Below are 27,595 nucleotides of genomic sequence, written 5' to 3' on the forward strand. Positions count from 1 at the left end.
GTGTTTGTATATGGGTGTGTTTGTCTGTGTCTGTCTGTCCATTTGCATATCTACCATCTACCACCAAATATGGCGTACCAACCTCTATCTTGCAGAGGCTCAGCACCAACTTTCAGACACTTCTTCCTACTTCCCCCTGGACCATGACCCCACCACCAAACATCCAGCTGCTGTCCACAGGACTGTCACTAACCTCATCTCCTCGGGAGATCTACCCTCTACAGCTTCCAACCTCATAGTCCCGCAACCCCGGACAGCCCGCTTCTACCTCCTTCCCAAAATCCACAAACAGGACTGTCCCAGCTGACCCATTGTGTCAGCCTGCTCCTGCCCCACTGAACTTATTTCTTCCTATCTTGACTCTATCTTTTCTCCACTGGTCCAGTCTCTTCCCACCTACATCCGTGACTCTTCTGACGCCTCACGTCATTTTGACAATTTCCAGTTTCCTGGTCCCAACCGCCTCCTCTTCACTATGGACGTCCAATCTCTCTACACCTCCATCCCCCATCAGGGCGGTTTGAGGGCTCTCCACATCTTCCTTGAACAGAGGCCCAACCAGTCCCCATCCACCACCACCCTCCTCCGCCTGGCTGAACTTATTCTCACATTGAACAACTTCTCCTTCAACTCCATTCACTTCCTTCAAGTAAAAGGTGTCGCTATGGGTACCCGCATGGGACCTAGTTATGCCTGTCTTTTTGTGGGATATGTCAAACATTCCTTGTTCTAGTTCTACTCAGGCCCCCTCCCCCAACTCTTTTTCCAGTACATTGATGACTGTATCGGTGCCTAATCCTGCTCCCGCCCCGAACTGGAAAACTTTATCAACTTTGCTTCTAATTTCCACCCTTCTCTCACCTTTACATGGACCATCTCCGACACTTCCCTTCCTCGACTTCTCTGTCTCCATCTCTGGGGAAAGGCTGTCTACTAACATTCATTACAAGCCCACCGACTCCCACAGCTACTTCGATTACACCTCCTCACACCCTGCTTCCTGTAAGGACTCCATTCCATTCTCCCAGTTTCTCCGTCTCTGATGCATCTGCTCTGATGATGCTACCTTCCATGACAGCGCTTCTGATATGTCTTCCTTTTTCCTCAACCGAGGATTCCCCCCACTGTGGTCGACAGGGCCCTCAACCGTGTCCGGCCCATTTCCCGCACCTCTACCTTCACCCCTTCCCCTCCCTTCCAGAACCGTGACAGGGTTCCCCTTGTCCTCACTTTCCACCCCATCAGCCTCCATATCCAAAGGATCATCCTCCGCCATTTCCGCCACCTCCAGCGTGATGCCACTACCAAACGCATCTTCCCCTCCCTTCCCCTGTCAGCATTCCGAAGGGATCGTTCCCTCCATGGCACCCTCGTTCACTCCTCCATTACCCCCATCACCTTGTCCCCTTCCCACGGCACCTTCCCCTGCAATCACAGGAGGTGTAATACCTGCCCATTTACCTCCTCTCTCCTCACTATCCCAGGCCCCAAACACTCCTTTCAGGTGAAGCAGCGATTTACTTGCACTTCTTTCAATGTAGTATATTGTATTCGCTGCTCACAATGTGGTTTCCTCTACATTGGGGAGACCAAGCGCAGACTGGGTGACCACTTTGCGGAACACCTCCGCTCAGTCCGAAAGCATGACCCTGAGCTTCCGGTTGCTTGCCATTTCAACACTCCCCCCTGCTCTCATGCTCACATCTCTGTCCTGGGATTGCTGCAGTGTTCCAGTGAACATCAACGCAAGCTCGAGGAACAGCATCTCATTTACCGATTAGGCACACTACAGCCTGCCGGACTGAACATTGAGTTCAATAATTTCAGAGCATGACAGGCCCCCCATTTTACTTTTATTTTTAGTTATTTTTTCTTCTTTTTTTCTTATAATTTTTTGTGTTTATTTTATTTTATTTTAGTTTGTTCAGATTGCCTACCGACTTTTTTTTTTCATGTTTGTACTTGTGGCTGTTCCGTTTTCAGTCCATTAACACCCTATCTGTACTAATGCTTTGTCTTTCAACACACCATTAACATTTTGTTTGCCTTTGCTCCATGACTTTCTGGTCGGTTATTCTATGTGACCTCCTTTGTTATCTCTTGCCCTATCCCCGCTTTACTTGTTTAAAACCTTTCACATTTCTAATATCTGCTAGTTCTGAAGAAGGGTCACTGACTTGAAACGTTAACTCTGCTTCTTTCTCCACAGATGCTGCCAGACCTGCTGAGTATTTCCAGCATTTCTTGTTTTTATACCATCTACCACCCTTGGCCCCCCAAGTCACACGGGCATGATTTACACTTGAAAACCTTTCACACTCTAATGCAGGATGATTCCACCCTCAGTTAACAGTAAAATGAAATGTTCCCCTGTTTCCTGCTTCTGTGGTCTCGCCTTCTGCCCGCTCCAGAGTACAGACTGGGCTAGGCGATGGTGGGTCTGATGCTCATCCTCTGCGATCACTGCCCTGATTTGCACCACTACCACAGTTGGCCAGAGGTGGCAGCCTCGAGATGCTCTGCCACATAGGCCTGCAGCAAGATGTCATGGCTGCTTGCTGGCTTTGGTTCTGCAATCTGATTGGTGCAGGTTAATTTCAAATTATTGCATGTCGTGTGGTTATCAGGGATCAATCAGAAACCAGGAAAGTAAGTGAAATAGGTCCAAGAAGAAGGAGCTCAAAAATGGATTGATAACTCTTCTTGCATTCGTTAACTGCAGGTTGCATTCTATGTCTGGGCCAATCAAACTACTTTCGATTCAACCATCCGGTAGAAGCCAGACGTATAAAGAACATGAAGACCGACAGTGAGATCTTAGTCTCCTCACCCAGCTTCATTCCAGGTAAGAGATGAGTTGTGAGTATCAGGGACCAGCTATGGTGATCTGGATCAAATCCCATGGGGCAGCAGTGGGCTGATTTGTTCCTCAGTCCATGCAGGATTGCACTGTTCATTTTCAGTATAGTGCTGCTCGGAGATACTGTGTGTGCTGTGTCCCAGCTCTCCTTTGAGTGATTTCATTCAATCTTCATATAGGATTCTAGAGTCAGGCTTCCAAGATCAACAATGTTTTACAACCCACGTCTGCGGCATTCTTCATCACCTCAGTGTTTTAGCAGTGTTTCAACAAGCTCAATCAAAGAATTTCTGTCACCCATGTATTTTTGCCTTGCTCTTTATTTAGAGATACAGCACTGAAACAGGCCCTTCGGCCCACCGAGTCTGTGCTGACCAACAACCACCCATTTATACTAATCCTACATTAACCCCAAATTCTCTACCACATCCCCACCATTCTCCTACCACCTACCTACACTAGGGGCAATTTACAATGGCCAATTCACCTATCAACCTGCAGGTCTTTGGCTGTGGGAGGAAACTGGAGTACCCGGCGGAAACCCACGCGGTCACAGGGAGAATTTGCAAACTCCGCACAGGCGTTACCCAGAACTGAACCCGGGTTGCTGGAGCTGTGAGGCTGCAGTGCTAACCACTGCACCACTGTGCCACCCCTTATTTATCTTTGATAAACTGGGAGCCATCCCTGCTGTGGTTATCTAGTCCAAAATACTGACACTCCCCCAATTAGGTGCTTGATGACCGGCACAGACATGATGGGCCGAAGGGCCTGTTTCTGTGCTGTATGACTCTATGACTCTAACCCATATCAGTTCACCAAACCTTTAGAACTGGCTTGTTATCACAATGCATTACTGATTTAACCCTTTAGTGTTGTAGAAATACAGAAGGATTTATCACTCGGGGGGAAAATGCACATTTAAATTTAATTTGGATGAGTTCAGTTAGTAGAGCATCGACTTTCAGTCTGCGGGGTCCCAGGCTGAAGTCCCTGCTTTGGCACTGCTTTCTGAAGAGTAAGTAAGGAGGAACTGTTTCCGAAGGCAAGAGGGTCTGGAGGCCAGAGGGCGGAGATTTAAGGTAATTGGCAAAGGAACCAGAGGGGAGATAAGAATCTTTCTTTCTGCAGTAGGTTGTTGTGATCTGGGCTGCACTGCCTGAAAGGCTGGTGGAAGCAGAGTCACCAGGAACTTTCAAAAGGGATTCAGGTAAATACTTGAAAAGGAAAACTTTTGCAGGGCTTTGGGTAAAGAGTAGTGAAGTGGGACTAATTGGGATAGCCCTGTCAAAGCAGAAATACGATGGACCGAATGGTTTCCTCTTGTGCTGGATTATTCCTTAAGAGTGGAAATAGCAAGAAGCTACTTTGTCAGACAGTTTTATGAATGGTCGCTGTTGGTTTGTGGTAATCCTTGACCTGTCCGTTTGTGCTTCAGTCTAATGACCCTTGCGTAGGAGTTGGGCTTTGCACTGCAAGGCAGAGACCCTGTGTTCGGAAAGGTGATCAATCACGAGGAGGGCATCGATTGACTGTTAAAAGGCTGGCGTGGGATTGCCAGCTCTCTCGGCCCATCAAGCCGGCAGCTCGTGTTTCCACTGCTGAAGGGATGTCCTGTTGGAGAAATCGTGTCACTGCTTGTACTGGCCAGTGCTCCCTCAGCATTGCACTGGGAGTGTCGGTTGCACTATTGGAGTTAGGGCTTCAACCCACAACATTCTGACTCCGTGACACCACTGAGTCACGTCTGATACCTTGTTCGGTCAAGTTAAACACAAAAGGATAAGTTTGCTTGCCTAGCATGGAGCTGTACCCAAAGCAAGAAAGACAGATTGGATTTCTATAACCTCAGGATGTCTTAAAGTGCTTTACAGCCAATTAATTACTTTTTGCCGTGTAGTCGCTTTGCAGCCAATTTGTGCACAGCAAGCTCCCACAAACAGCAATGTGCAGATGCTGACCAGATGATTTTTTTTAGTGATGTCGGTTGAGGGATAAATATTGGCCCAGGACCCCAGGGAGAACTGCCCCGCCAGGACCCCAGGGAGAACTGCCCCGCCAGGACCCCAGGGAGAACTCCCCCGCCAGGACCCCAGGGAGAACTCCCCCACCAGGACCCCTTTGAAATTCCAGGGAATACAATCCTAGTTTGTTTAATCTCCCCCCATAGCTTATCCCTTGGAGTCCAGGTAACATTCTAATAAATCTACACTGCACACCCTTGAAGGCCAATGTTTCCTTCCTAAGGTGTGATACCCACAACTGCTCTTAATACTGCAGATCTGGTCTAACCAGGGCTTTGTAGAGCTGAAGCATGCCTTCTACCTCTTGTGTTCTATTCCTTTAGATACAAAAGCCAGCATTTCATTAGCTTTTTAGATTATTTTCTGTACCTGTTCATGACATTTTAATGGTTTATGTACCTGGACCACCCCATGTCTTGTTGGGCTTTCACTGTTTGTTGCTTTTCACCATTTAGAAAGTACCCTGCTCTATCCTTTATTGGTCCAAAGTGGAGGCCCTCACATTTGCCTACATTGAAAACCATTTGCCACATTTTTCCCACTAAACTGTTCATGTCTCTTTGTAATTTTATGCTTCCATCTACAATGGTTATAATGCCACTTATCTTAGTGTCATCAGCAAATTCAGATGTGATTTTCAATTCCATCATCTAAGAAATTAATAAATGTGGTGAATAGTTGAGTCCCCAACACAGATCCTTGCAAAGGATACCACTATTCACATCCAGACAATTAGACTACCTGCTCATTATCCCTACTCTGTCCCCTTCCACTCAGCCAATTTTTTAATCAGGTCAGTAATTTGCTTTCAGTTCCATAGATTCAGCTTTAGTTAACAGTCTCTGATAATTGACTTTAATTAAATGTCTTCTGAAAGTCCATATAAATAACATCCATGGACATTCCCAAACAACGGGTTACACCTGAACAGAGCTGGGACTGAGTTCCTTGTGGGACATTTTGCTAGTGCTGTTGGGGAGGGTTTAAACTAGTTTGGCAGGGGAATGGGGACTTGAGGGTAGACTCAGTTGGGTCAAAATCAGAAATAAAAATGGAAGGCAGAAAGTTAATGGACGAGTCTGAAAGACAGAGGAAACAAAGGTTAGAAAATAAAAAAAAAAGGGGTTAGCAGTGCTCAAGGGTATCTTATTTCAATGCAAGGAGTATAGCTAATAAAGCAGATGAGCTGAGGGCACAGATAGACACGAGGCAGTATGATATCATAGCTATTACAGAAACATGGCTTAAGGAGGCTCAGGCATGGCAGCTCAACATTCATGGTTACAGGGTTTGCAGACGTGATAGGGAGGGGGATAAGAAAGGAGGGATAGTGGCAATTTTGGTTTAAAAAAAACTATTGCAGCTGTGAGGAGGGATGATTTGTTGGAAGGTTCATCATTTGAGGCCATATAGATTGAGCTAAGGAACAAAAGAAGGGCAATCATAACACTGAGACCATACTATAGACCCCCAAACAGTCAGATGGAGATAGAAGAGCAGATATGTAGGCAAATCTCTGAGAAGTGCAAGAACAATAGGGTAGTAATAGGGGATTTTATCTACCCCAATATTAACTGGGATAGTTTTAGTGCGAAAGGAATTGAGGGAGCAGAATTTTTGAGGTGCATTCAGGAGAACATTTTTGCCCAGTATGTAGCAAGTGCAACAAGAGAGGGTGCAGGTTTAGACTTAGTTTTTGGAAATGAAGATGTGCAGGTGGGAGGGATGGCAGTGGGAGAGCATTTTGGTAGTAGTGATCATTTTAGATTTAGATTTTTAGATTTAGATATACAGCCCTTCGGCCCACCGAGTCTGTGCCGACCATTAACCGCCCATTTATACTAATCCTACACTAATCCCATATTCCTATCACATCCTCATGTGTCCCTATATTTCTCTACCACCTACCTATACTAGTGACAATTTTTATAATGGCCAATTTACCTATCAACCTGCAAGTCTTTTGGCTGTGGGAGGAAACTGGAGCACCCGGAGGAAACCCATGCAAACACAGGGAGAACTTACAAACTCCACACAGGCAGTACCCAGAATTGAACCCGGGTCACTGGAGCTGTGAGGCTGCGGTGCTAACCACTGCACCACTGGAAAAGGACAGAGATCGAACAGGAGTTAGAATTCTCAATTGGGGCGAGGCCAATTTTACTAAACTGAGGAGTGATTTAGCGAAAGTGGACTGGAAACAGCTACTTGAAGGTAAATCAGTGTCAGAGCAGTGGGAGGCATTCAAAGGGGAGATTCAAACGGTTCAAAGTAAACATGTTCCCACAAAGAAAAATGGTGAGATGGCCAAATCTAGAGCCCTATTGCTGTCAAGGAGCCTATGATTTAAGATAAGGCAGAAAAGGGAATCTTACGTCCGACACCGAGAACTCAATACTGCAGAAAGCCGAGAGGAGTATAGAAAGTGGAGGGATGAAATGAGAAAGGAAATTAGGAAAGCAAAGAGGGGGCATGAAAGAATATTAGCAAGCAAAATCAAGGTGAACCCAAAGATATTTTATCAATACATTAAGAGTACGAGGTTAAATAAGGAGAGAGTAGGCCCATAAAAGTCCAAAAAGGTAACCTATGTGTAGGGGCGGAAGATGTTGGTATGGTTCTTAATGAATACTTGGTGTCTGTCTTCACAAAAGAGGGGGACAATGCAGATATTGTAGTTAAGGGGGAGAAGTGTGAAGTATTGGATATGATAAACATAGGGAGAGAGGAAATATTAATGGGATTAACATCCTTGAAAGTTGATAAATCACCAGGGCCAGATGAAATGTACCCCAGACTGTTAAAAGAAGCCAGAGAGGAAATAACAGAAGGTCTGACCATCATTTTCCAGTCCTCATTGGATACAGATGTGGTGCCGGTGGATTGGAGAACTGCTAACATTGTACCTCTGTTTAAAACAGTTCCTACAGATTGGAGGGTAGCTAATGTAACCCCACTATTTAAAAAGGGAGGTGGAGAGAAAGCAGGGAATTATAGATCAGTCAGCCTGACGTCGGTAGTGGGGAAATTTCTAGAGTCCATTATCAAAGATTTTATAGCGGAGCACTTAGAGAACAGTGGTAGAATCGGACAGAGTCAGCATGGATTTACGAAAGGGAAATCATGCTTGACAAATCTACTAGAATTCTTTGAGGATGTAACTAGTAAAGTTGATGAGGGGGAGCCAGTGGATGTGGTTTATTTGGACTTTCAGAAGGTTTTCGACAAAGTCCCACATAAGAGATTAGCGTGTAAAATTAAAGCGCATGGGATTGGGGGTAGTGTATTGTGATGGATAGAAAGTTGGTTGGCAGACAGGAAACAAAGAGTAGGGATAAATGGGTCTTTTTCCAAATGGCAGGCAGTGACTAGTGGAGTACTGCAGGGATTGGTGTTAGGACCCAAGCTATTCACAATATATATTAATGATTTAGATGAGGGAACCAAATGTAATATCTCCAGATTTGCAGATGACACAAAACTGGGTGGGAGGGTGAGTTGTGAGGAGGATGCAGAGAGGCTTCAGGGTGATTTGGACAAGTTGAGTGAGTGGGAAAATGCATGGCAGATGCAGTATAATGTGGATAAATGTGAGGTTATCCACTTTGGTAGCAAAAACAGAAAGGCAGGTTGTTATCTGAACAGCTATAAACTGAGAGAGGGGAATATGCAGCGAGACCTGGCTGTTCTCGTACACCAATCAATGAAGGTAAGCATGCAGGTGCAACAGGCAGTAAAAAAGGCAAATGGTATGTTGGCCTTCATAGCAAGAGGATTCGAGTACAGGAGCAGGGATGTCTTACTGCAATTATACAGGGCCTTGGTGTGGCCATACCTGGAATATTGTGTGCCGTTTTGGTGTCCTTATCTGAGGAAGGATGTTCTTGCTATTGAGGGAGTGCAGCGAAGGTTTACCAGACTAATTCCTGGGATGGCGGGACTGACGTATGCGGAGAGATTGAGTCGGTTAGGATTATATTCGCTGGAGTTCAGAAGAGAGAGTGGGGATCTCATAGAAACCTATAAAATTCTAACAGAACTTGACAGGGTAGATGCAGGAAGGATGTTCCCGATGGTGGGGGAGTCCAGAACCAGGGCTCATAGTCTAAGGACACAGGGTAAACCTTTCAGGACTAAGATGAGGAGAAATTTCTTCACCCAGAGAGTGGTGAGCCTGTGGAATTCGTTACCACAGAAAGCAGTTGAGGCCAAAACATTGTATGTTTTCAAGGAGGAGTTAGATATAGCTCTTGGGGTGAAAGGGATCAAAGGGTATGGGGCGAAAGCAGGAACAGGTTACTGAGTTGGATGATCAGCCATGATCATAATGAATGGCGGAGCAGGCTCGAAGGGCCGAATGGCCTACTCCTATTTTCTATGTTTCTAAAAAGAGTGAAGGATAGACCAAATAATTACAGGCCAGTCAGTCTAACCTCAGTAGTGGGCAAATTTTTGGAATCTATTCTGAGAGACAGGAAAAACTGTCACTTAGAAAGACACAGGTTAATCAAGGATAATCAGCATGAGTTTGTTAAGGGAAGATCTTATTTGACCAAATTGATCGAATTTTCTGAAGTAGTACCAAGGAAGATAGATGAAGGTAGTGCAGTTGATGTGATCTACATGGATTTTAGCAAGGTATTTGACAAGGTCCCACAAGGCAGACTGGTTAAAAAATAAAATCCCATGGGATCCAGGGAAATGCAGCAAGGTGGATACAAAATTGGCTCAGTGGCAGGAAACAAAGGGTAATTGTTGATGGGTGTTTTAGCGACAGGAGGGCTGTTTCCAGTGGTGTTCCACAGGGCTCAGTACTGGGTCCCCTGCTTTTTGTGGTATATATTAATGATTTGGACATAAATGTAGGGGGCATGGTCAAGAGGTTTGCAGACGACACAAAGATTGGCCGTATGGTAGATAGCGAGGAGGATAGCTATCGGCTGCAGGAAGATATTGATGGTCTGGTCAGAAGGGCAGAAAAGTGGCAAATAGAATTCAACTTGGAGAAGTGTGAGGTGATGCATTTTGGGGAGGTCAAACAAAGCAAAGGAATACACGATTAATGAGAAAATACTGAGAAGTGTAGAGGAAGTGAGGGACCTTGGAGTGAATGTTCACAGATCCCTGAAGGTAGCAGGACAGATTGATAAGGTGCTTAAGAAGGCATATGGAATCCTTTCCTTTATTAGTCAAGGTATAGAATATAAGAGCAGGGAGGTTATGCTGGAACTGTATAACTCATTGGTTAGGCCACAACTTGAATACTGTATGCAGTTCTGGTCACCTCATTACAGAAAGGATGTAATTGCACTAGAGAGGTTGCAGAGGAGATTTACGAGGATGTTGCCAGGACTGGAAAAATGCAGCTATGAGGAAAGATTGGATAGGCTGGGGTTGTTCTCCTTGGAACAGAGATGGCTCAGGGGAGATCTGATTGAAATGTACAAAGTTTTGAGGGGCCTGAATAGAGTGGAGGTGAAGGGTCTATTCACCTTCGCAGAGGTCAGTGACGAGGGGGCATAGATTTAAAGTGATTGGTAGAAAATTAGAGGGGAGATGAGGAAGATCTTTTTCACCCAGAGGGTGGTGGGGGTCTGGAACTCACTGCCTGAAAGGGTAGTTGAGGCAGAAACCCTCAACTCATTCAAAGGGAATCTGGAGATGCACTTCAAGTGCTGTAATCTGCAGGGCTACGGACCAAATGCTGGAAGGTGGGATTAGAATAGGTGAATCGTTTTTTGGCCGGCACAGACACGATGGGCCAAGTGGCCTCTTTCTGTGCCTTCAACATTCTATGATTCCCCTGTTCACTACTTTAGCCACCTCTTCAAAACATTCAATCAGATTCATCAGGCTTGACTTATCCTTTACAAATCAATGTGGCTCTTTCTAAGTAGTTGAAAATTGTCAATGTGTTCAGTCACCCTGTCCTTAATTATAGACTCTAGTAATTTCCCAAGAACAGATATTAGTCCAACTGGTCTGTAAATACCTGCTTTCCGTCTCTCACCTTTCTGAAGTTTTCCGATCCAAAGGAACGGTTCATGAATCGAGAGGACTTTGGGAGATTATAGTTAGGGCATCTACCATGTTCTCACCTACTTATTTTAAACTTTTGGGATGAAAACCATCTGGTCTGTGGGATTTGTCAGTCTTTACTGCCATTGTTTCCTTCATTGCTGATATTTTGTTTGCCTTAATTTTGTTGAGTCCCTGATTAAATATTGGTTTCCTTGGAATGTCGGGCATGCTGATATTTTCCTCTACTGTCAATCCTGATGTCAGCTAATGATTTAAGGTGTCCATCATTTATAGTATCAGTTTTTAAGGGACCCACATTGTTTCTGACCCCCTCTTTTTTTTCTGAAATAATGTTAAAAGTTTTTGTGTCGATTTTAATATCCCTTGCACGTTTCTTTTCCAACTCCCTTTTCTAGCTCTTACAATCTGCTTTGTCACCTTTAAACATCAAAGGTTAAATCCTGTACAGCCAGCAGCAGTCCAAGGGAGTGTGAGCATCTCTCTGACATCCCAGCCAGTCCTCTCTCGGGATGTAGTTCCCCACTGGGAACAAGACTCCCCCTCACCAGATCAGTTTGCTGTGCATATACTGTATGGCAAGCAGGGTTCCTCTGGGCAAAAACAGCAATAATTCTGGTCTAATTATTGGTTATTTCTGACAGATTTTCCTAACATCAGAGAGTACCAGACAGCAACACAGAGCCCAACCCCGCGACAGTTTGGATCAGAACCGAGTTACCATGCTTACACAGATGACAACACCATTCGCAATGTGGTCAACCTGATGAAAAATAGTAGGTACATCCCCAGTGCCGATGGGCAGCCCAGATGCCCCTTGGAGATCTCAGCCGCTGAAGGAAGGCGATTCACCACCACCAGTTCCTGTGTTGTGCCCAAAGTGCTCGCCAGTCGCACTGCCACGCCGCCACCCTTTTATCCCCAGTTCTTGCCCACGGTGGCTAACAGACAGGCTGGTAGCGATTTTCCGCGGGTCTTTCCTGCCGCATCACCAGTTCACCTGGCTGGCTCGCCAACGCCTCCGCATAGTCCTCCGTCGCCAACCGTTTCCCCCTACGACATTTACTGGGGGAGGAGACAGGAGCTGTGGAATGGCTCGAAGGGTCAGACCTTTACTTATGGGAACCCCTTTGCAGAAAACCTCTCCAGATTGGGTGCATGGGATGACGCAAAGTTATCACAAAGTGCCTGTCTGGGCACCGCGGGTGTCCGTGCTTCTGCAAGCCACGGCAAGGAGTCGGCCAGCATGCCTTCCAGCCCAAGGCTAGCTCGGAAGCTGTATCTGTCAGGCAGCCCCGCCAATTATTGCCTGCATGGTCAGGAGAAGATTACTGTCGGTGAAGGGGCTTTTGGATCCAGCTCCCGAGCGAGGGAAGCCTCAGGGAATTGCCTCCGGCAAATGGGAGTTCACAGCCGCTCCCTTCCGAGACTGCACAAGTCTGGAGACAACCAACTGGTGCCATTTGCATCCATCCAGTCAGTGGACTACCTTAAACTGAGGAATTCCCCAGATGAATCCAGGGATTTGGGTCCAAAGTATTTCCCTCTCCCAATGACAGAATCGCAATACACACGTCTAAACCAAGGAGTGTTGCCATATGTGAGCACTGCAGGGGAAGGGCATGAGACGCATCACGTCACCGGGAGCCCGAGGATTGCTCAGAAAATCACCCTAACTTCACCCCATCTGCATGGCAGGGACAGTCCCTTTATACTTGATCCCAGGAGAAAGGAGTTTCAGAACGGAGGGGGCACCTTGTCCAGTGATGCTGTCGACCAGGCAATCTGGGGTAAGGGTGTTCCGAGCAGCCTGTTGGAGACCCACGCTGGTGATACCGGAAAGCTGATGGTGACACCAGTAGAACAGCGCTCTTTATCGCCCGTGTTCCGCAGACGGACCAATAGCATCAGCTCGATCGGCGGGAATGAAGAGGATTTAATGGATTACCATCAGCGGCAAAAGGAAGAGAGGCTCCGTGAGCAGGAAATGGAGCGTCTGGTGAGTAAAGAGTCTCCGAATTAATAGCATTGGTATTCTGCAGTATGAGAAGGTAACTGTACACACCAGCCGAGTGAAGATTGACTGAGTGAGGGCATTTGGGTAACAGTGGTTGAGGTGCTTTCATGGAAGTTGAGTTATGTGATCTGTCTGGGTATGGAACTGCACACTCCATCACTGTTTGGATTGAGTCTTTAGACCTTGCAGCACTCTTGAGTGTACCTTCGCCTCACTGACTGCAGCAGTTCAAGGAGGTGGCTCACCACCATCTTCTCCAGGGCTACTCGGAATGGGCAACAAATGCTGGCCTTGCCAGCGATGCCCACACCCTGGAGACTGATTCAAAAATGATCACATTTTAACTTTGTGAAATGTGACACGTTGAACTCTAAATAGGCCACTCCCAGTGTGCCAACTTGCAGTGGGTTTCCATTTCCTCTGCTTCTTATCAGCCATTTATTGAAGGTGATTCACAACATTTATGTGGTTACCTTGTTTACTGCAGATGCTACAAAAATGACCATCATTATTATCCTGTCAGATGGTGCCCTATCAATCAATGAAACTGCGTCAGTTTTAAAGGCTTGAAACAGGCCCACAGGCTCCAATATGGCAGGCAGCGCCTGTGGACTTCCTGCGATTCAAGAGCACGTCCTGCCATATTGCTCTTGGCATTAATAACAGCGTTCAGGGCTCCCGGCTAAAACAGGCTCTAGGCTCATTCTGTATGTAAATTAAGGGCCTAACACCTGTTTGAAGCCTCCTTTACCAATTTGATTTGGCCTGAGGGAGCCGGCATCTCATGAGGCCTAATGGACCGTCATTCAAGGGGCGGCTGCAAAGGAAGTGTTTAAAACCCTGAATATGGCACTGAGAGATGCAAAACTCTTTCACCTGACTCCACATTAAAACCAGGAGCTACTGCCAGGCACCATTCCTCCGTCCTGATTGATCCCACCCCATCCCAATCGACCCCCCCTCCCAGTGATCGACACCTCCTCCTCCCCTTCCCGATCGATTGGCCTCCCACTTCCACTCCCAATCGACTCCTCCCCTGCCTGCTCCCAATTGATACCTCCCCCTCCCCTTCCCACTCAACCCCCTCCCCCTCCCAATCGACACCTCCCACTCCCTCTCCTCCACCTTCTCCACCTCCTCCCGATTGACCCCCTCCCCCTGATTGACTCCCTCCCACACCTGATCCACCCCACTCCCTCTCCTGATCGATACCTCCCCCTCCCCCGCCCATACCACACATAGTCTTCCCGAGGACACCTCCATGTTGCTGTGGATTTTGTTGCGTGTAGAGTGTTTGTTACAGGGAAAACCCAGGACAGACCCTTGGACCAACAAAACCTCACATCCTATAACTTGGGGCAGGAACTACACATGTCCCACCAAGTGACAGAGGACTGTGAGTTTGAGGGAGGAGTGAGGGTGAGGGAGCGGAGGGAGAGGGAGGAGTGCGTGTGAGGGAGCGGAGGGAGAGGGGAGTGCGTGTGAGGGAGCGGAGGGAGAGGGGAGTGAATGTGAGTGAACAGAGGGCGAGGGGAATGGATGTGAGTGAACAGAGGGCGAGGGGAATGGATGTGAGTGAACAGAGGGCGAGGGGAATGGATGTGAGTGAACAGAGGGCGAGGGGAATGGATGTGAGTGAACAGAGGGCGAGGGGAATGGATGTGAGTGAACAGAGGGCGAGGGGAATGGATGTGAGTGAACAGAGGGCGAGGGGAATGGATGTGAGTGAACAGAGGGCGAGGGGAATGGATGTGAGTGAACAGAGGGCGAGGGGAATGGATGTGAGTGAACAGAGGGCGAGGGGAATGGATGTGAGTGAACAGAGGGCGAGGGGAATGGATGTGAGTGAACAGAGGGCGAGGGGAATGGATGTGAGTGAACAGAGGGCGAGGGGAATGGATGTGAGTGAACAGAGGGCGAGGGGAATGGATGTGAGTGAACAGAGGGCGAGGGGAATGGATGTGAGTGAACAGAGGGCGAGGGGAATGGATGTGAGTGAACAGAGGGCGAGGGGAATGGATGTGAGTGAACAGAGGGCGAGGGGAATGGATGTGAGTGAACAGAGGGCGAGGGGAATGGATGTGAGTGAACAGAGGGCGAGGGGAATGGATGTGAGTGAACAGAGGGCGAGGGGAATGGATGTGAGTGAACAGAGGGCGAGGGGAATGGATGTGAGTGAACAGAGGGCGAGGGGAATGGATGTGAGTGAACAGAGGGCGAGGGGAATGGATGTGAGTGAACAGAGGGCGAGGGGAATGGATGTGAGTGAACAGAGGGCGAGGGGAATGGATGTGAGTGAACAGAGGGCGAGGGGAATGGATGTGAGTGAACAGAGGGCGAGGGGAATGGATGTGAGTGAACAGAGGGCGAGGGGAATGGATGTGAGTGAACAGAGGGCGAGGGGAATGGATGTGAGTGAACAGAGGGCGAGGGGAATGGATGTGAGTGAACAGAGGGCGAGGGGAATGGATGTGAGTGAACAGAGGGCGAGGGGAATGGATGTGAGTGAACAGAGGGCGAGGGGAATGGATGTGAGTGAACAGAGGGCGAGGGGAATGGATGTGAGTGAACAGAGGGCGAGGGGAATGGATGTGAGTGAACAGAGGGCGAGGGGAATGGATGTGAGTGAACAGAGGGCGAGGGGAATGGATGTGAGTGAACAGAGGGCGAGGGGAATGGATGTGAGTGAACAGAGGGCGAGGGGAATGGATGTGAGTGAACAGAGGGCGAGGGGAATGGATGTGAGTGAACAGAGGGCGAGGGGAATGGATGTGAGTGAACAGAGGGCGAGGGGAATGGATGTGAGTGAACAGAGGGCGAGGGGAATGGATGTGAGTGAACAGAGGGCGAGGGGAATGGATGTGAGTGAACAGAGGGCGAGGGGAATGGATGTGAGTGAACAGAGGGCGAGGGGAATGGATGTGAGTGAACAGAGGGCGAGGGGAATGGATGTGAGTGAACAGAGGGCGAGGGGAGTGGATGTGAGTGAACAGAGGGCGAGGGGAGTGGATGTGAGTGAACAGAGGGAGAGGGGAATGGATGTGAGTGAACAGAGGGAGAGGGGAGTGGATGTGAGTGAACAGAGGGAGAGGGGAGTGGATGTGAGTGAACAGAGGGAGAGGGGAGTGGATGTGAGTGAACAGAGGGAGAGGGGAGTGGATGTGAGTGAACAGAGGGCGAGGGGAGTGGATGTGAGTGAACAGAGGGCGAGGGGAGTGGATGTGAGTGAACAGAGGGCGAGGGGAGTGGATGTGAGTGAACAGAGGGCGAGGGGAGTGGATGTGAGTGAACAGAGGGCGAGGGGAGTGGATGTGAGTGAACAGAGGGCGAGGGGAATGGATGTGAGTGAACAGAGGGCGAGGGGAATGGATGTGAGTGAACAGAGGGAGAGGGGAATGGATGTGAGTGAACAGAGGGAGAGGGGAGTGAGTGTGTAGGTGAACAGAGGGAGAGGGGAGTGAGTGTAGGTGAACAGAGGGCGAGGTGAGTGAGTGTGTAAGTGAACACAGGGAGAGGGGAGTGAGTGTGTAAGTGAACACAGGGAGAGGGGAGTGAGTTTGCGAGAGAGCACAGGGATTGGGGAGTGAGTGCGAGATAGCACGGGGATTGGGGAGCGCGTGTGTAAGTGAACAAAAGGAGAGGGGAATGAGTTTGCGAGTGAACAAAAGGAGAGGGGAGTGAGTTTGCGAGAGAGCACAGGATGACGGGAGTGACAGAGAGTGAACACAGGGAGAGGGGAGTGAGTGTGAGTGAACACAGGGAGAGGGGAGAGTGTTAGCATAGGGAGAGGGGAGTGAGTGTGAGTGAACACAGGGTGAGGGGACAGAGTGTGAGAGAGTGAGCAGAGGGAGAGTGGAAGAAATGTGTCGGAGAGAAGAATTTTTGCAAAAAATTCCCTTGACTCATCCCATTGTTTGCTTTCTATGCTCCAATTGTTACTGCTCCTTATTCCATGTGCTGTTACCACAGCTGTTAAAAACCAGCTTTCAGAAGAACATGTGTGATTTATTTCCCAGTGTGCAAAAGCTGCTGCTGTAACGAGCCGGATTTTTTAACATTAGTTCTGCCATGGGATGTGGGCATCACTGGCCAGGCCAGCATTTATTGCCCATCCATAATTGCCCTTGAGAATGTTGTGGTTCGCTGTCTGTGTGGAACACACAAAGTTAACAAGCAGGTGCAGCGGGCTATTAGGAAGGCAAATGACATGTTGGCTTTTATTGCAAAGGGGATTGGAGTACAGGAATAAAGAAGTCTTACTAAAACTGTACAGGGCTTTGGTGGGACCGCACCTGGAATACTGTGTGCAGTTTTGGTCTGCACATTTAAGAAAGAATATACTTGTACTCGAGGCAGTGCAGCAGAAATTGGTCGCTGGGATGAGGGAGTTGTCCTATGATGAGAGGCTGAGTAAATTGGGCCTATATTATCTGGAGTTTAGAAGAATGAGAGGCGATCTAATTGAGACAGACAAGATTCTGAAAGGGCTTGATAGGGTAGAAGCTGAGAGATTGTTGCCACTGGTCAGGGAATCTAGAACACGGGGACACAGTCTCAGGATAAGGGGTCAATCATTCAGGACTGAGATGAGGACAAATTACTTCACTCAAAGGGTTGTGAATCTTTGGAATTCTCTACCCCAGAGGGTTGTGGACGCTCCATCATTGAATACATTTAAGGCTGGGAGAGATAGAATTTTGGTCTCGCAGGGAATCAAGGGATATGGGGAGCAGGCAGGAAAGTGGAATTAAAGCCCAAGATCAGCCATGATCGTATTGAATGGTGGAGCAGGCTCTCGATGTGTCATATGGTCTAAATCTGTTCCTATTTCTCGTGTACTTGTGTCTTCTTGAACCACTGCAGTACATGTGGTACACCCATTGTGCTGTTCGGAAGGGAGTTCCAGGATTTTGACCCAGCGACGGTGAAGGAACGGCGATATAGTTCCAAGCTCCAAGTGGCTTGTGGGGGGCGGTGACCTTGGGTGGTGGTCTCATGCCTCTGCTGCCCTTGTCCATCTAGGTGGTCTAGGTCGCAGGTTTGGAAGGTATCTCTGTCTGTCTGTGCTAACCTCTCTTTCTACAGGAAGGGGGGATGGACATGGGGGAAGAGTTTTGGGAAGTAATTTGTAAGTATTGTGACAGTGAACTTTGCTTTATTCACTGCTTCTTGGAAATATGTAATGCATATGTCCTTACCTAGTGTAGCTTGATAAATAGACTACTGCTTAAATAAATCTAGTCTGTAACAATCAAAAACTGCCATTTTTGAATTCACCTCATTATTTTCTCTCTCTCTTTCCTAGCCTGTCTCAGCCTCTTTCTTTTTCCACTCAGCCTGTCTCTCTGAAGCAAGCAGTGGTGGGGATTCTGGGTCATGAGAGAATTTGGAAAGAACTTTGTCAGCAATCTGCCCAGAGACAGTGAAGCAAGTGTTTCTTGATTGGTGCTTGGAAAATAATTATTGCCTAATTGTATTTGAATGAAATGAAAGAGAAATAAAGTACAGATGATGGAACTGTTGCTCTCTCTATCTGCCTGTCTCTCTCTCTCCTCTGTCTGCCTTTCCTCTCTTTTACTCGAAAGTAAAAAAAAATAAGCATTGGAAAAAAATTGATTTCTGGGAAGAATTATCCTGGTTCCAAAGAAGGTTGACAATTGAGTTTGTTTTGAAATTATTTGGGAAAGTACACTTTAATACTTGGAAGAAATCCTCTCCAAATTGTTGCATTTGGAGAGTCATAATGATGTCTGTTGGGAGATTGTCCACACTGCACATGCTCAGATTGGATATCACAGTCACCAGTCTCGTTATTAACTCACTTCATTGGATAGAGTGAGCTCTGAAATGAAAGTCAACTTAAAATGTTGCTCATTAATGTGGCCTCCAAGTAAAAACTGAATGAAGGTGCTTGAGAAGACGGAATTAGAATTAGAACATTACAGCGCAGTACAGGCCCTTCGGCCCTCGATGTTGCGCCGACCTGTGAAACCATCTGACCTACACTATTCCATTTTCATCCATATGTCTATCCAATGACCACTTAAATGCCCTTAAAGTTGGCGAATCTACTACTGCTGCAGGCAGGGCGTTCCACGCCCCTACTACTCTCTGAGTAAAGAAACTACCTCTGACATCTGTCCTATATCTTTCACCCCTCAACTTAAAGCTATGTCCCCTCGTGTTTGCTATCACCATCCGAGGAAAAAGACTCTCACTATCCACCCTATCTAACCCTCTGATTATCTTATATGTCTCTATTAAGTCACCTCTCCTCCTCCTTCTCTCCAATGAAAACAACCTCAAGTCCCTCGGCCTTTCCTCGTAAGACCTTCCCTCCAGACCAGGCAACATCCTAGTAAATCTCCTCTGCACCCTTTCCAAAGCTTCCACATCTTTCCTATAATGCGGGGACCAGAACTGCACGCAATACTCCAGGTGCGGTCTCACCAGAGTTTTGTACAGCTGCAGCATGACCTCGTGGCTCCGAAACTCGATCCCCCTACTAATAAAAGCTAACACACCATATGCCTTCTTAACAGCCCTATTAACCTGGGTAGCAACCTTCAGGGATTTATGTACCTGGACACCAAGATCTCTCTGTTCATCTACACTACCAAGAATCTTCCCATTAGCCCAGTACTCTGCATTCCTGTTACTCCTTCCAAAGTGAATCACCTCACACTTTTCCGCATTAAACTCCATTTGCCATCTCTCAGCCCAGCTCTGCAGCCTATCTATGTCCCTGTGTACCCTACAACATCCTTCGGCACTATCCACAACTCCACCGACCTTAGTGTCATCCGCAAATTTACTAACCCACCCTTCTACACCCTCTTCCAGGTCATTTATAAAAATGACAAACAGCAGTGGCCACAAAACAGATCCTTGCGGTACACCACTAGTAACTAAACTCCAGGATGAACATTTGCCATCAACCACCACCCTCTGTCTTCTTTCAGCTAGCCAATTTCTGATCCAAAGCTCTAAATCACCTACAACCCCATACTTCCGTATTTTCTGCAATAGCCTACCGTTGGGAACCTTATCAAACGCCTTACTGAAATCCATATACACCACATCCACTGCTTTACCCTCATCCACCTGTTTGGTCACCTTCTCGAAAAACTCAATAAGGTTTGTGAGGCACGACCTACCCTTCACAAAACCGTGCTGACTATCGCTAATGAACTTATTCTTTTCAAGATGATTATAAATCCTGTCTCTTATAACCTTTTCCAACATTTTGCCCACAACCGAAGTAAGGCTCACAGGTCTATAATTACCAGGGCTGTCTCTACTCCCCTTCTTGAACAAGGGGACAACATTTGCTATCCTCCAGTCTTCCGGCACTATTCCTGTCGACAATGACGACATAAAGATCAAGGACAAAGGCTCTGCAATCTCCTCCCTAGCTTCCCAGAGAATCCTAGGATAAATCCCATCTGGCCCAGGGGACTTATCTATTTTCACACTTTCCAAAATTGCTAACACCTCCTCCTTGTGAACCTCAATCCCATCCAGCCTAGTAGTCTGAATCTCAGTATTCTCCTCGACAACATTTTCTTTCTCTACTGTAAATACTGACGAAAAATATTCATTTAACGCTTCCCCTATCTCCTCTGATTCCACACACAACTTCCCACTACTATCCTTGATTGGCCCTAATCTAACTCTAGTCATTCTTTTATTCCTGATATACCTATAGAAAGCCTTAGGGTTTTCCCTGATCCTATCCGCCAAGTTTTTAATCTTCATTGTGTTATTTTGAAAAGCAGTTGTTTATATGTACTCATACGTTACTTACATAGTTTTGCATTGAAAATCAGTTACTGAGGAAAAACATACTTTGCAATTTTAAGGTTTGATTGCTTGAGTTTCTGTATTTTTAAATTTGGGTTTTGATATTTCTCAGTTTCTGAGTTCTGTTTTGTTGTGTTTGAAAGGATTTGTTTGTTTGCGGTGGGTGAGCAGGGCCTAGTGCGGGCTAGGGTACAGGTGGCAGGGTGGTGGAGACAGGACCTGGTGCGGGTTAGGGTACAGGTGGCAGGGTGGTGGAGACAGGACCTGGTGCGGGTTAGGGTACAGGTGGCAGGGTGGTGGAGACAGGACCTGGTGCGGGTTAGGGTACAGGTGGCAGGGTGTTGGGGACAGGACCTGGTGCGGGTTAGGGTACAGGTGGCAGGGTGGTGGGGAAGTCAGGAGTTAGAGGTTGGCCAACAAGAACAATGGATGGCTGCAGTCTGGAGAGGATAAAGTCACAATCGGGGTCAGATGTAAAAGTGGAGGTGGCCAGTGTTGCTGAGGTCAAAGTAATTAGTTTGATGCTGGGGAGAATATGGGGTTTTAAGCTTTGTTCAGATGTCAAACAGCACTGCAAGGTTGTGAACAACCTTCGAGGTTGGCCAGAAATGGGATGGAATCAGTGGCAAGGCAGCAGAGTTGTGACAGGGTCTAAAGATGCTGGCTTTATCACTCCCAGTGTTGAGTTGCAGGAAGTTATGACACATGCAGAACTTGTAGTCAACAAGCAATCTGACACAGTGGAGGTGGGAGGGAGTCAAAGGAAGTGTTGGAGAGGGAGAGCTGGGTATGATCAGAAGACGTGTAGAAGTTGGTCATGTGCCTGTTGCAGTTGCCATGTAGATAAGGAAGGGCAGGGTGTGATAGGTCCTTGGGGAACTCCAGAGGTGATTGTGTGAGGAAGGGAAGAGAAGTCATTGCTGGGGATACGTTAACTATGTTAGTGATAGGTAAGAGCAGAGCCAAGCAGCCTGCATTTCTATAGTACTTTCAGCATAGTAAATCATTCCAAGGTGCTTCACAGAAATGTAATTGGATGAAATTTGACACTGAGCCACATATAGAGGTAATAGGCCTCGTGATCAAAATCTTGGTCAAAGGGATAGGTTTTATGGAATAACGTTAAGGCTGAGAGAGAGGTGGAGCGTTTTGGAAGGGAATTCGAGAATTTAGGGCCTAAACGACTGAAGGCATGGCTGCCAGTGATAGAGAGAAGGAAAGTGGGGAGGGGCAAGAGGCCAGAATTTGAGGAATGCAGAAATCTTGGAGGGTTGTGGGTCTGGAGGAGATTACAGAGATAGGGAGGGGGCAAGGCCATGGAGGGATTTGAACACAAGGATGAAAATCTTAAAACCGATTCTGGACTGAAGAATTTTAGCTATGAGGAAAGACTGGATATGCTGGGCTTGTTTTCTTTGGAACACAGGAGACTGAAGGGAGATTTAATTGAGGTGTATAAAATTATCAGGGTCTGAGATGGAGTGGATAGGAAGGACCTGTCTCCATTAGCAGAGAGGTCACTAACCCAGGGGGCATAGATTTAAAGCAATTGGTAGAAAGATTAGAGGGGAGTTGAGTTTTCACCCAGAGGGCAGTGGGGGTCTGGAACGCACTGCCTGAAAAACCCTCAACGTATTTAAAAATTACTCGGATAGGCACTTGAAGTGATGTAACCTACAGGGCTACAGACTAAGAGCTGGAAAGTGGGATGAGGCTAGATATCTCTTTTTTTGGCTGGCAAAGACACAATAGGCCGAATGGCCTCCTGCTGTGCTGTAAATATCTGTGATTGTTGACGGTCCGGGAGCCAAGGTAGTTCGGTCAGGAAAGGAGTAATGGATGAACGAGACTTGCAGAGTTCTGGATGAGCTCAAGTTTCGAGCAGGTGCTTGTTTGGAGGGCAGTCAGGAGAGCATTGGAGCGATAAATTCGAGAGGTCACACATGCATAGATGAGGACTTCAGCGGCAGATCAGCTGAGGCAGGGCAGCGGCAGGTGCCATTTGGAAAGTGGAAGTAGGCGGTCTTGATGAGGGAGAAGGTATAGGATCGGAAGCACAGCTCAGGATTAGTCAGGACGCCAAAGTTGCAAACCGTCTGGTTCAGCGTCCGGTAATGGCCAGGGAGGGTGACGGAATTGGGAGCTAGGGAACGGTGTTTGTGGTGGGGACTGAACACAATGGCTTCAGTCTTCCAAATATTTAGTTGGAGGAAGTTTCTGCACATCTGATGCTGGATGTTGGGCAAGCAGCCTGACAAATCAGAGACTGTGGAGGGCTCCAGAGAGCAAGGGTAGTTCCTTGGAGAAGAGACAATGGAGGTCAATGATGGGGACTATGCTGCGATGTGAACAAGAAAGAATAACATGCCATAGCCACGGTCACAGAGATACCGTTCATGAATTTGACTGTTTGCTTTGGTGATGAAGGACTGAAGGTAGATCGGAAGAGTTGAACAAGGAAATACAGGAGAGATGGACACAGGGCTCAGAGTCTATCAGGCGATACTGAAGATTGAGCAGCAGGTGGAGAGAACGGACAGGTCAAGGTGGATTTTTTGAGGTTAGGGGGACAGTGATTTTGAAGGGACAGGTGGACATGGTCCAAGCAAAGGGCCCCATTGACCAGCCAGGATGGGGAGTTCATGATCAGGAGCAGTGTCAAGAGATGATTGAGGGTGCTGGAGGCGATAAGCAGAGAGAGAATGTTGGGGGAGGAGGGGAATGTATGGTATTTTAGATTGTTTCATGTCTGTGTCAAAGTACGACAGCTACAGTATACGATCTGTGTGCAAGATGTGACACTTTTAATATATTCCACAGCATTACTCGTTCTTTGAGGGAGTTCCAAGTTCTTGGAGGGAGTTCCATGTGCTGTGGATAAAGGGGAACCGGTGGATGTATTGTACTTAGATTTCCAGAAGGCATTTGATAAGGTGCCACTTCATAGGTTATTGCAGAAAATAAAAGCTCATGGTGTAGGGGGTAACATATTGGCATGGATAGAAGATTGACTAGCTGACAGGAAACAGAGAGTAGGCAAAATGAGTCATTTTCTGGTTGGCAAGATGTAATGAGTGGTATGCCACAGGGATCTGTGCTGGGGCCTCAACTTTTTACAATTTATATAAATGACTTGGATGAAGGGACCGAAGGTATGTTTGCTAAATTTGCTGATGACACAAAGATAGGTAGGAAAGTAAATTGTGAAGAGGACATAAGGAGGCTACAAAGGGAAATAGATAGGTTAAGTGAGTGGACAAAATCCTGGCAAATGGAGTAGAATGTGGGAAAATGTGAAATTGGCAGGAAGAATAAAAATATTATCTAAATGGTGAGAAATTGTAGAGCTCTGAGATGCAGAGGGATCTGGGTGTCCTAGTGCATGAATCGCAAAAGGTTAGTATGCAGGTCCAGCACGTAATTCGGAAAGCTAATAGAATGTTATTGATTATCGTGAGGGGTATTGAGTACAAAAGTAGGGAGGTTATGCTTCAGCTGTACAGGGCATTGGTGAGACCACATCTGGAGTACTGTGTACAGTACTGGTCTCCTTATTTAAGGAAGGATGTAAATGGGTGGCAGGCAGTACAGAGAAGGTTTACTAGACTAATACCTGGAATGGGCGCGCTGTCTTACGAGGAAAGATTGGACAGGCTAAGCTTGTATCTGCTAGAATTTAGAAGAGTTAGAGGTGACTTGATTGAAACATAAAAGATCCTGAGGGGTCTTGACAGGGTGGATGTGGAAAGAATGTTTCCCCTTGTGGGAGAATCTCGAACTGGGGTCACTGTTTAAAAATAATGGGTCGCCCATTTAAAACAGAGAGGAGGAGAATGATTTTCCCTGAGGTTCATCAGTCTTTGGAATTCTCTTCCTCAAAAGGTGGTTGAAGCAGAGTCTTTGAATATTTTTAAGGCAGAGGTAGATAGATAAGCAAGGAGGGAGTTGCACTGAGTGTGACACGGACTGGCATTGGGAGCACCCAGTGAGAGATGGATGGGGTGTGACAAGTGATTGTTGATTTAAGCTTTTCCCATTAATTTGGAAGGATGATGCTGGAACCTGTCTTTACTCAGTTTCCCATTTGTTGTACATAGGGAAAAAAAACAATTACAAATATGTAGTTCCTCACTCAAAATCCTCCCCCAGTCACAGTAAGGGTTGTCTTATATGTGCTCAAGTAAGACCCCAATTATCACCCACCACCTGCATATAATTAAACAATTCATACACAATTACCATTCCCTTCCCTTTCATTCCCTTCCTTTCCCTTTCATTCCCTTCCTTTCCCTTTCATTCCCTTCCTTTCCCTTCCTTTCCCTTCCTTTCCCTTCCTTTCCCTTCCTTTCCCTTCCTTTCCCTTTCATTCCCTTTCATTCCCTTTCATTCCCTTTCATTCCCTTCCTTTCCCTTTCATTCCCTTCCATTCCCTTTCATTCCCTTCCTTTCCCTTTCATTCCCTTCCTTTCCCTTTCATTCCCTTCCTTTCCCTTTCATTCCCTTCCTTTCCCTTTCATTCCCTTTCATTCCCTTCCTTTCCCTTTCATTCCCTTCCTTTCCCTTTCATTCCCTTCCTTTCCCTTTCATTCCCTTCCTTTCCCTTTCATTCCCTTCCTTTCCCTTTCATTCCCTTCCTTTCCCTTTCATTCCCTTCCTTTCCCTTTCATTTCATTTCATTTCATTTCATTCCCTTCCTTTCCCTTTCATTTCATTCCCTTCTTTTCCCTTTCATTTCATTCCCTTCTTTTCCCTTTCATTTCATTCCCTTCTTTTCCCTTTCATTCCCTTCCTTTCCTTTCCCTTTCATTCTCTTCCCTTGCATTCCCCTCCCTTCCCTTGCATTCCCCTCCCTTCCCTTGCATTCCCCTCCCCTCCCTTGCATTCCCCTCCCCTCCCTTGCATTCCCCTCCCCTCCCTTGCATTCCCCTCCCCTCCCTTGCATTCCCCTCCCCTCCCTTGCATTCCCCTCCCCTCCCTTGCATTCCCCTCCCCTCCCTTGCATTCCCCTCCCCTCCCTTGCATTCCCCAATCCCCATTCCCTTCCCTTCATTTCCCTTTCATTCCCTTCCTGCCGTTTTTGACTCAGAGGTCAGCTTGTGATCACATATCTGTACCATCACTGAGACTGTCTATTTCACCTCCTTAATGCTGCCTGATTTCACCCCTGGTTCAGCTCAGTTGCTGCTGAAACCCCCATTCATGCCTTTGTTACCTCTAGACTTGACTATTCACGTGCATTCTTGGCTGGTCTCCCACATTCTACTCTCTGTAAACTTGAAGTCAACCAAAACTGCTTAACTTGCACCAAGTTCTGTTAATTTTATAATTCTCATTCTTGTTTTCAACAAGGCCTCACCCCTCCCTATCTCTGTAATCTCCCCCAGTCCCACAACTCTCCAAGATATCTGTGCACCTCTAATTCTGGCCTCTTGTGCATCCCTGATTTTATTCGCTCCACCATTGGTGGCCATACCTTCAATTGTCAAGGCCCCAAGCTCTGGAATACCCTCCCTAAACTTCACTGTCTTTCTTCCTCGCTTTCCTCCTTTAAGACAATCCTTTAAAACCTACCTCTTTTGACCAAGCTTTTTTCGTCTGACCTAATCTCCTTTAGTGACTCAGTTCTACTTTGTTTTAAAATACTCCTGTGAAGCGTCTTGGGATGTTTTATTACATTAAAGGCGCTATATCAATATAAGTTGCTCTTAATTCAATATCAAACACGTTGACTATTTGAATATAAATAGTATCAAAAATAGTTCCCACATAGTCTGGGATGCTCAATATCTTAAGCCTGGGGTGTGATGAGGGTTAAAGTGTTCAGAGAAAGCCCAGCAGTGCCAGTAAATCTAGAGGGAATGCAGAGGGCCAGGTCAGCCCTCCAAGGTCAGCCAATGCCAAACTCCCTATGGGACTGGAGGGAGGCGGGATTCCTGAAATCACAGTGGGATGTGCCTGCTTCCCCTGCCAGTGTTCCCGTGCCTCTCGCCTCTCTTACATGCAACAGTCTGGACCCTGGAAGGAAAGCAGTGCTGGAGAATTCTCAGAATCACTTGGCCCCTGACATCACAGTTGCAAGGTGTGATCGAACAAAATAGGCAAGCAACTGGAAGCTCGGGGTCCTGCTTGCAGACTGAGCGGAGGTGTTCCGCAAAGCGGTCACCCAGTCTGCGTTTGGTCTCCCCAATGTAGAGGAGACCACATTGTGAGCAGCAAATACAGAATACTACATTGAAAGAAGTACAAGTAAATCGCTGCTTCACCTGAAAGGAGTGTTTGGGGCCTGGGATAGTGAGGAGAGAGGAGGTAATTGGGCAGTTATTACATCTCCTGTGATTGCAGGGGAAGGGGCCATGTGACGGTGACGAGGTGGTGGAGGTAATGGAGGAGTGGACCAGGGTGTCGCGGAGGGAACGATCCCTTCGGAATGCTGACAGGGGAAGGGAAGGGAAGGTGCGTTTGGTAGTGGCATCATGCTGGAGGTGGCAGAAATGGCGGAGGATGATTCTTTGGATATGGAGGCTGATGGGGTGGAAAGTGAGGACAAGGGGAACCCTGTCACGGTTCTGGGAGGGAGGGGAAGGGGTGAGGGTAGAGGTACGGGAAATGGGCCCGACACGGTTGAGGGCCCTGTCATCAACAGTGGGGGGGAATCCTCGGTTGAGGAAAAAGGAGGTCATATCAGAAGCGCTGTCATGGAAGGTAGCATCATCAGAGCAGATGCATCGGAGACGGAGAAACTGGGAGAATGGAATGGAGTCCTTACAGGAGGTAGGGTGTGAAGAAGTGTAGTCCAGGTAGCTGTGGGAGTCGGTGGGCTTATAATGGATATTAGTAGACAACCTATCCCCA

General features: G+C 47.2%; 1 protein-coding gene across 8 annotated transcripts in view; it reads left to right on the top strand.

Annotated features, from left to right (window-relative positions):
• Window positions 1-27,595, top strand: part of LOC137374301 (pleckstrin homology-like domain family B member 1) — a 505,821-nt gene that overhangs the window by 86,170 nt on the left and 392,056 nt on the right. For all 8 annotated transcript variants that reach the window (XM_068040126.1, XM_068040127.1, XM_068040125.1 and 5 more), the window contains 2 exons: window positions 2,723-2,845; window positions 11,568-12,922. In XM_068040126.1, coding sequence (XP_067896227.1) covers window positions 2,723-2,845; window positions 11,568-12,922 — 1,478 coding nt within the window. The remainder of the gene's footprint in view (window positions 1-2,722; window positions 2,846-11,567; window positions 12,923-27,595) is intronic.

This window comes from Heterodontus francisci, chromosome 10, assembly GCF_036365525.1.
Source record: "Heterodontus francisci isolate sHetFra1 chromosome 10, sHetFra1.hap1, whole genome shotgun sequence".
NCBI classification, from domain to species: domain Eukaryota; kingdom Metazoa; phylum Chordata; class Chondrichthyes; order Heterodontiformes; family Heterodontidae; genus Heterodontus; species Heterodontus francisci.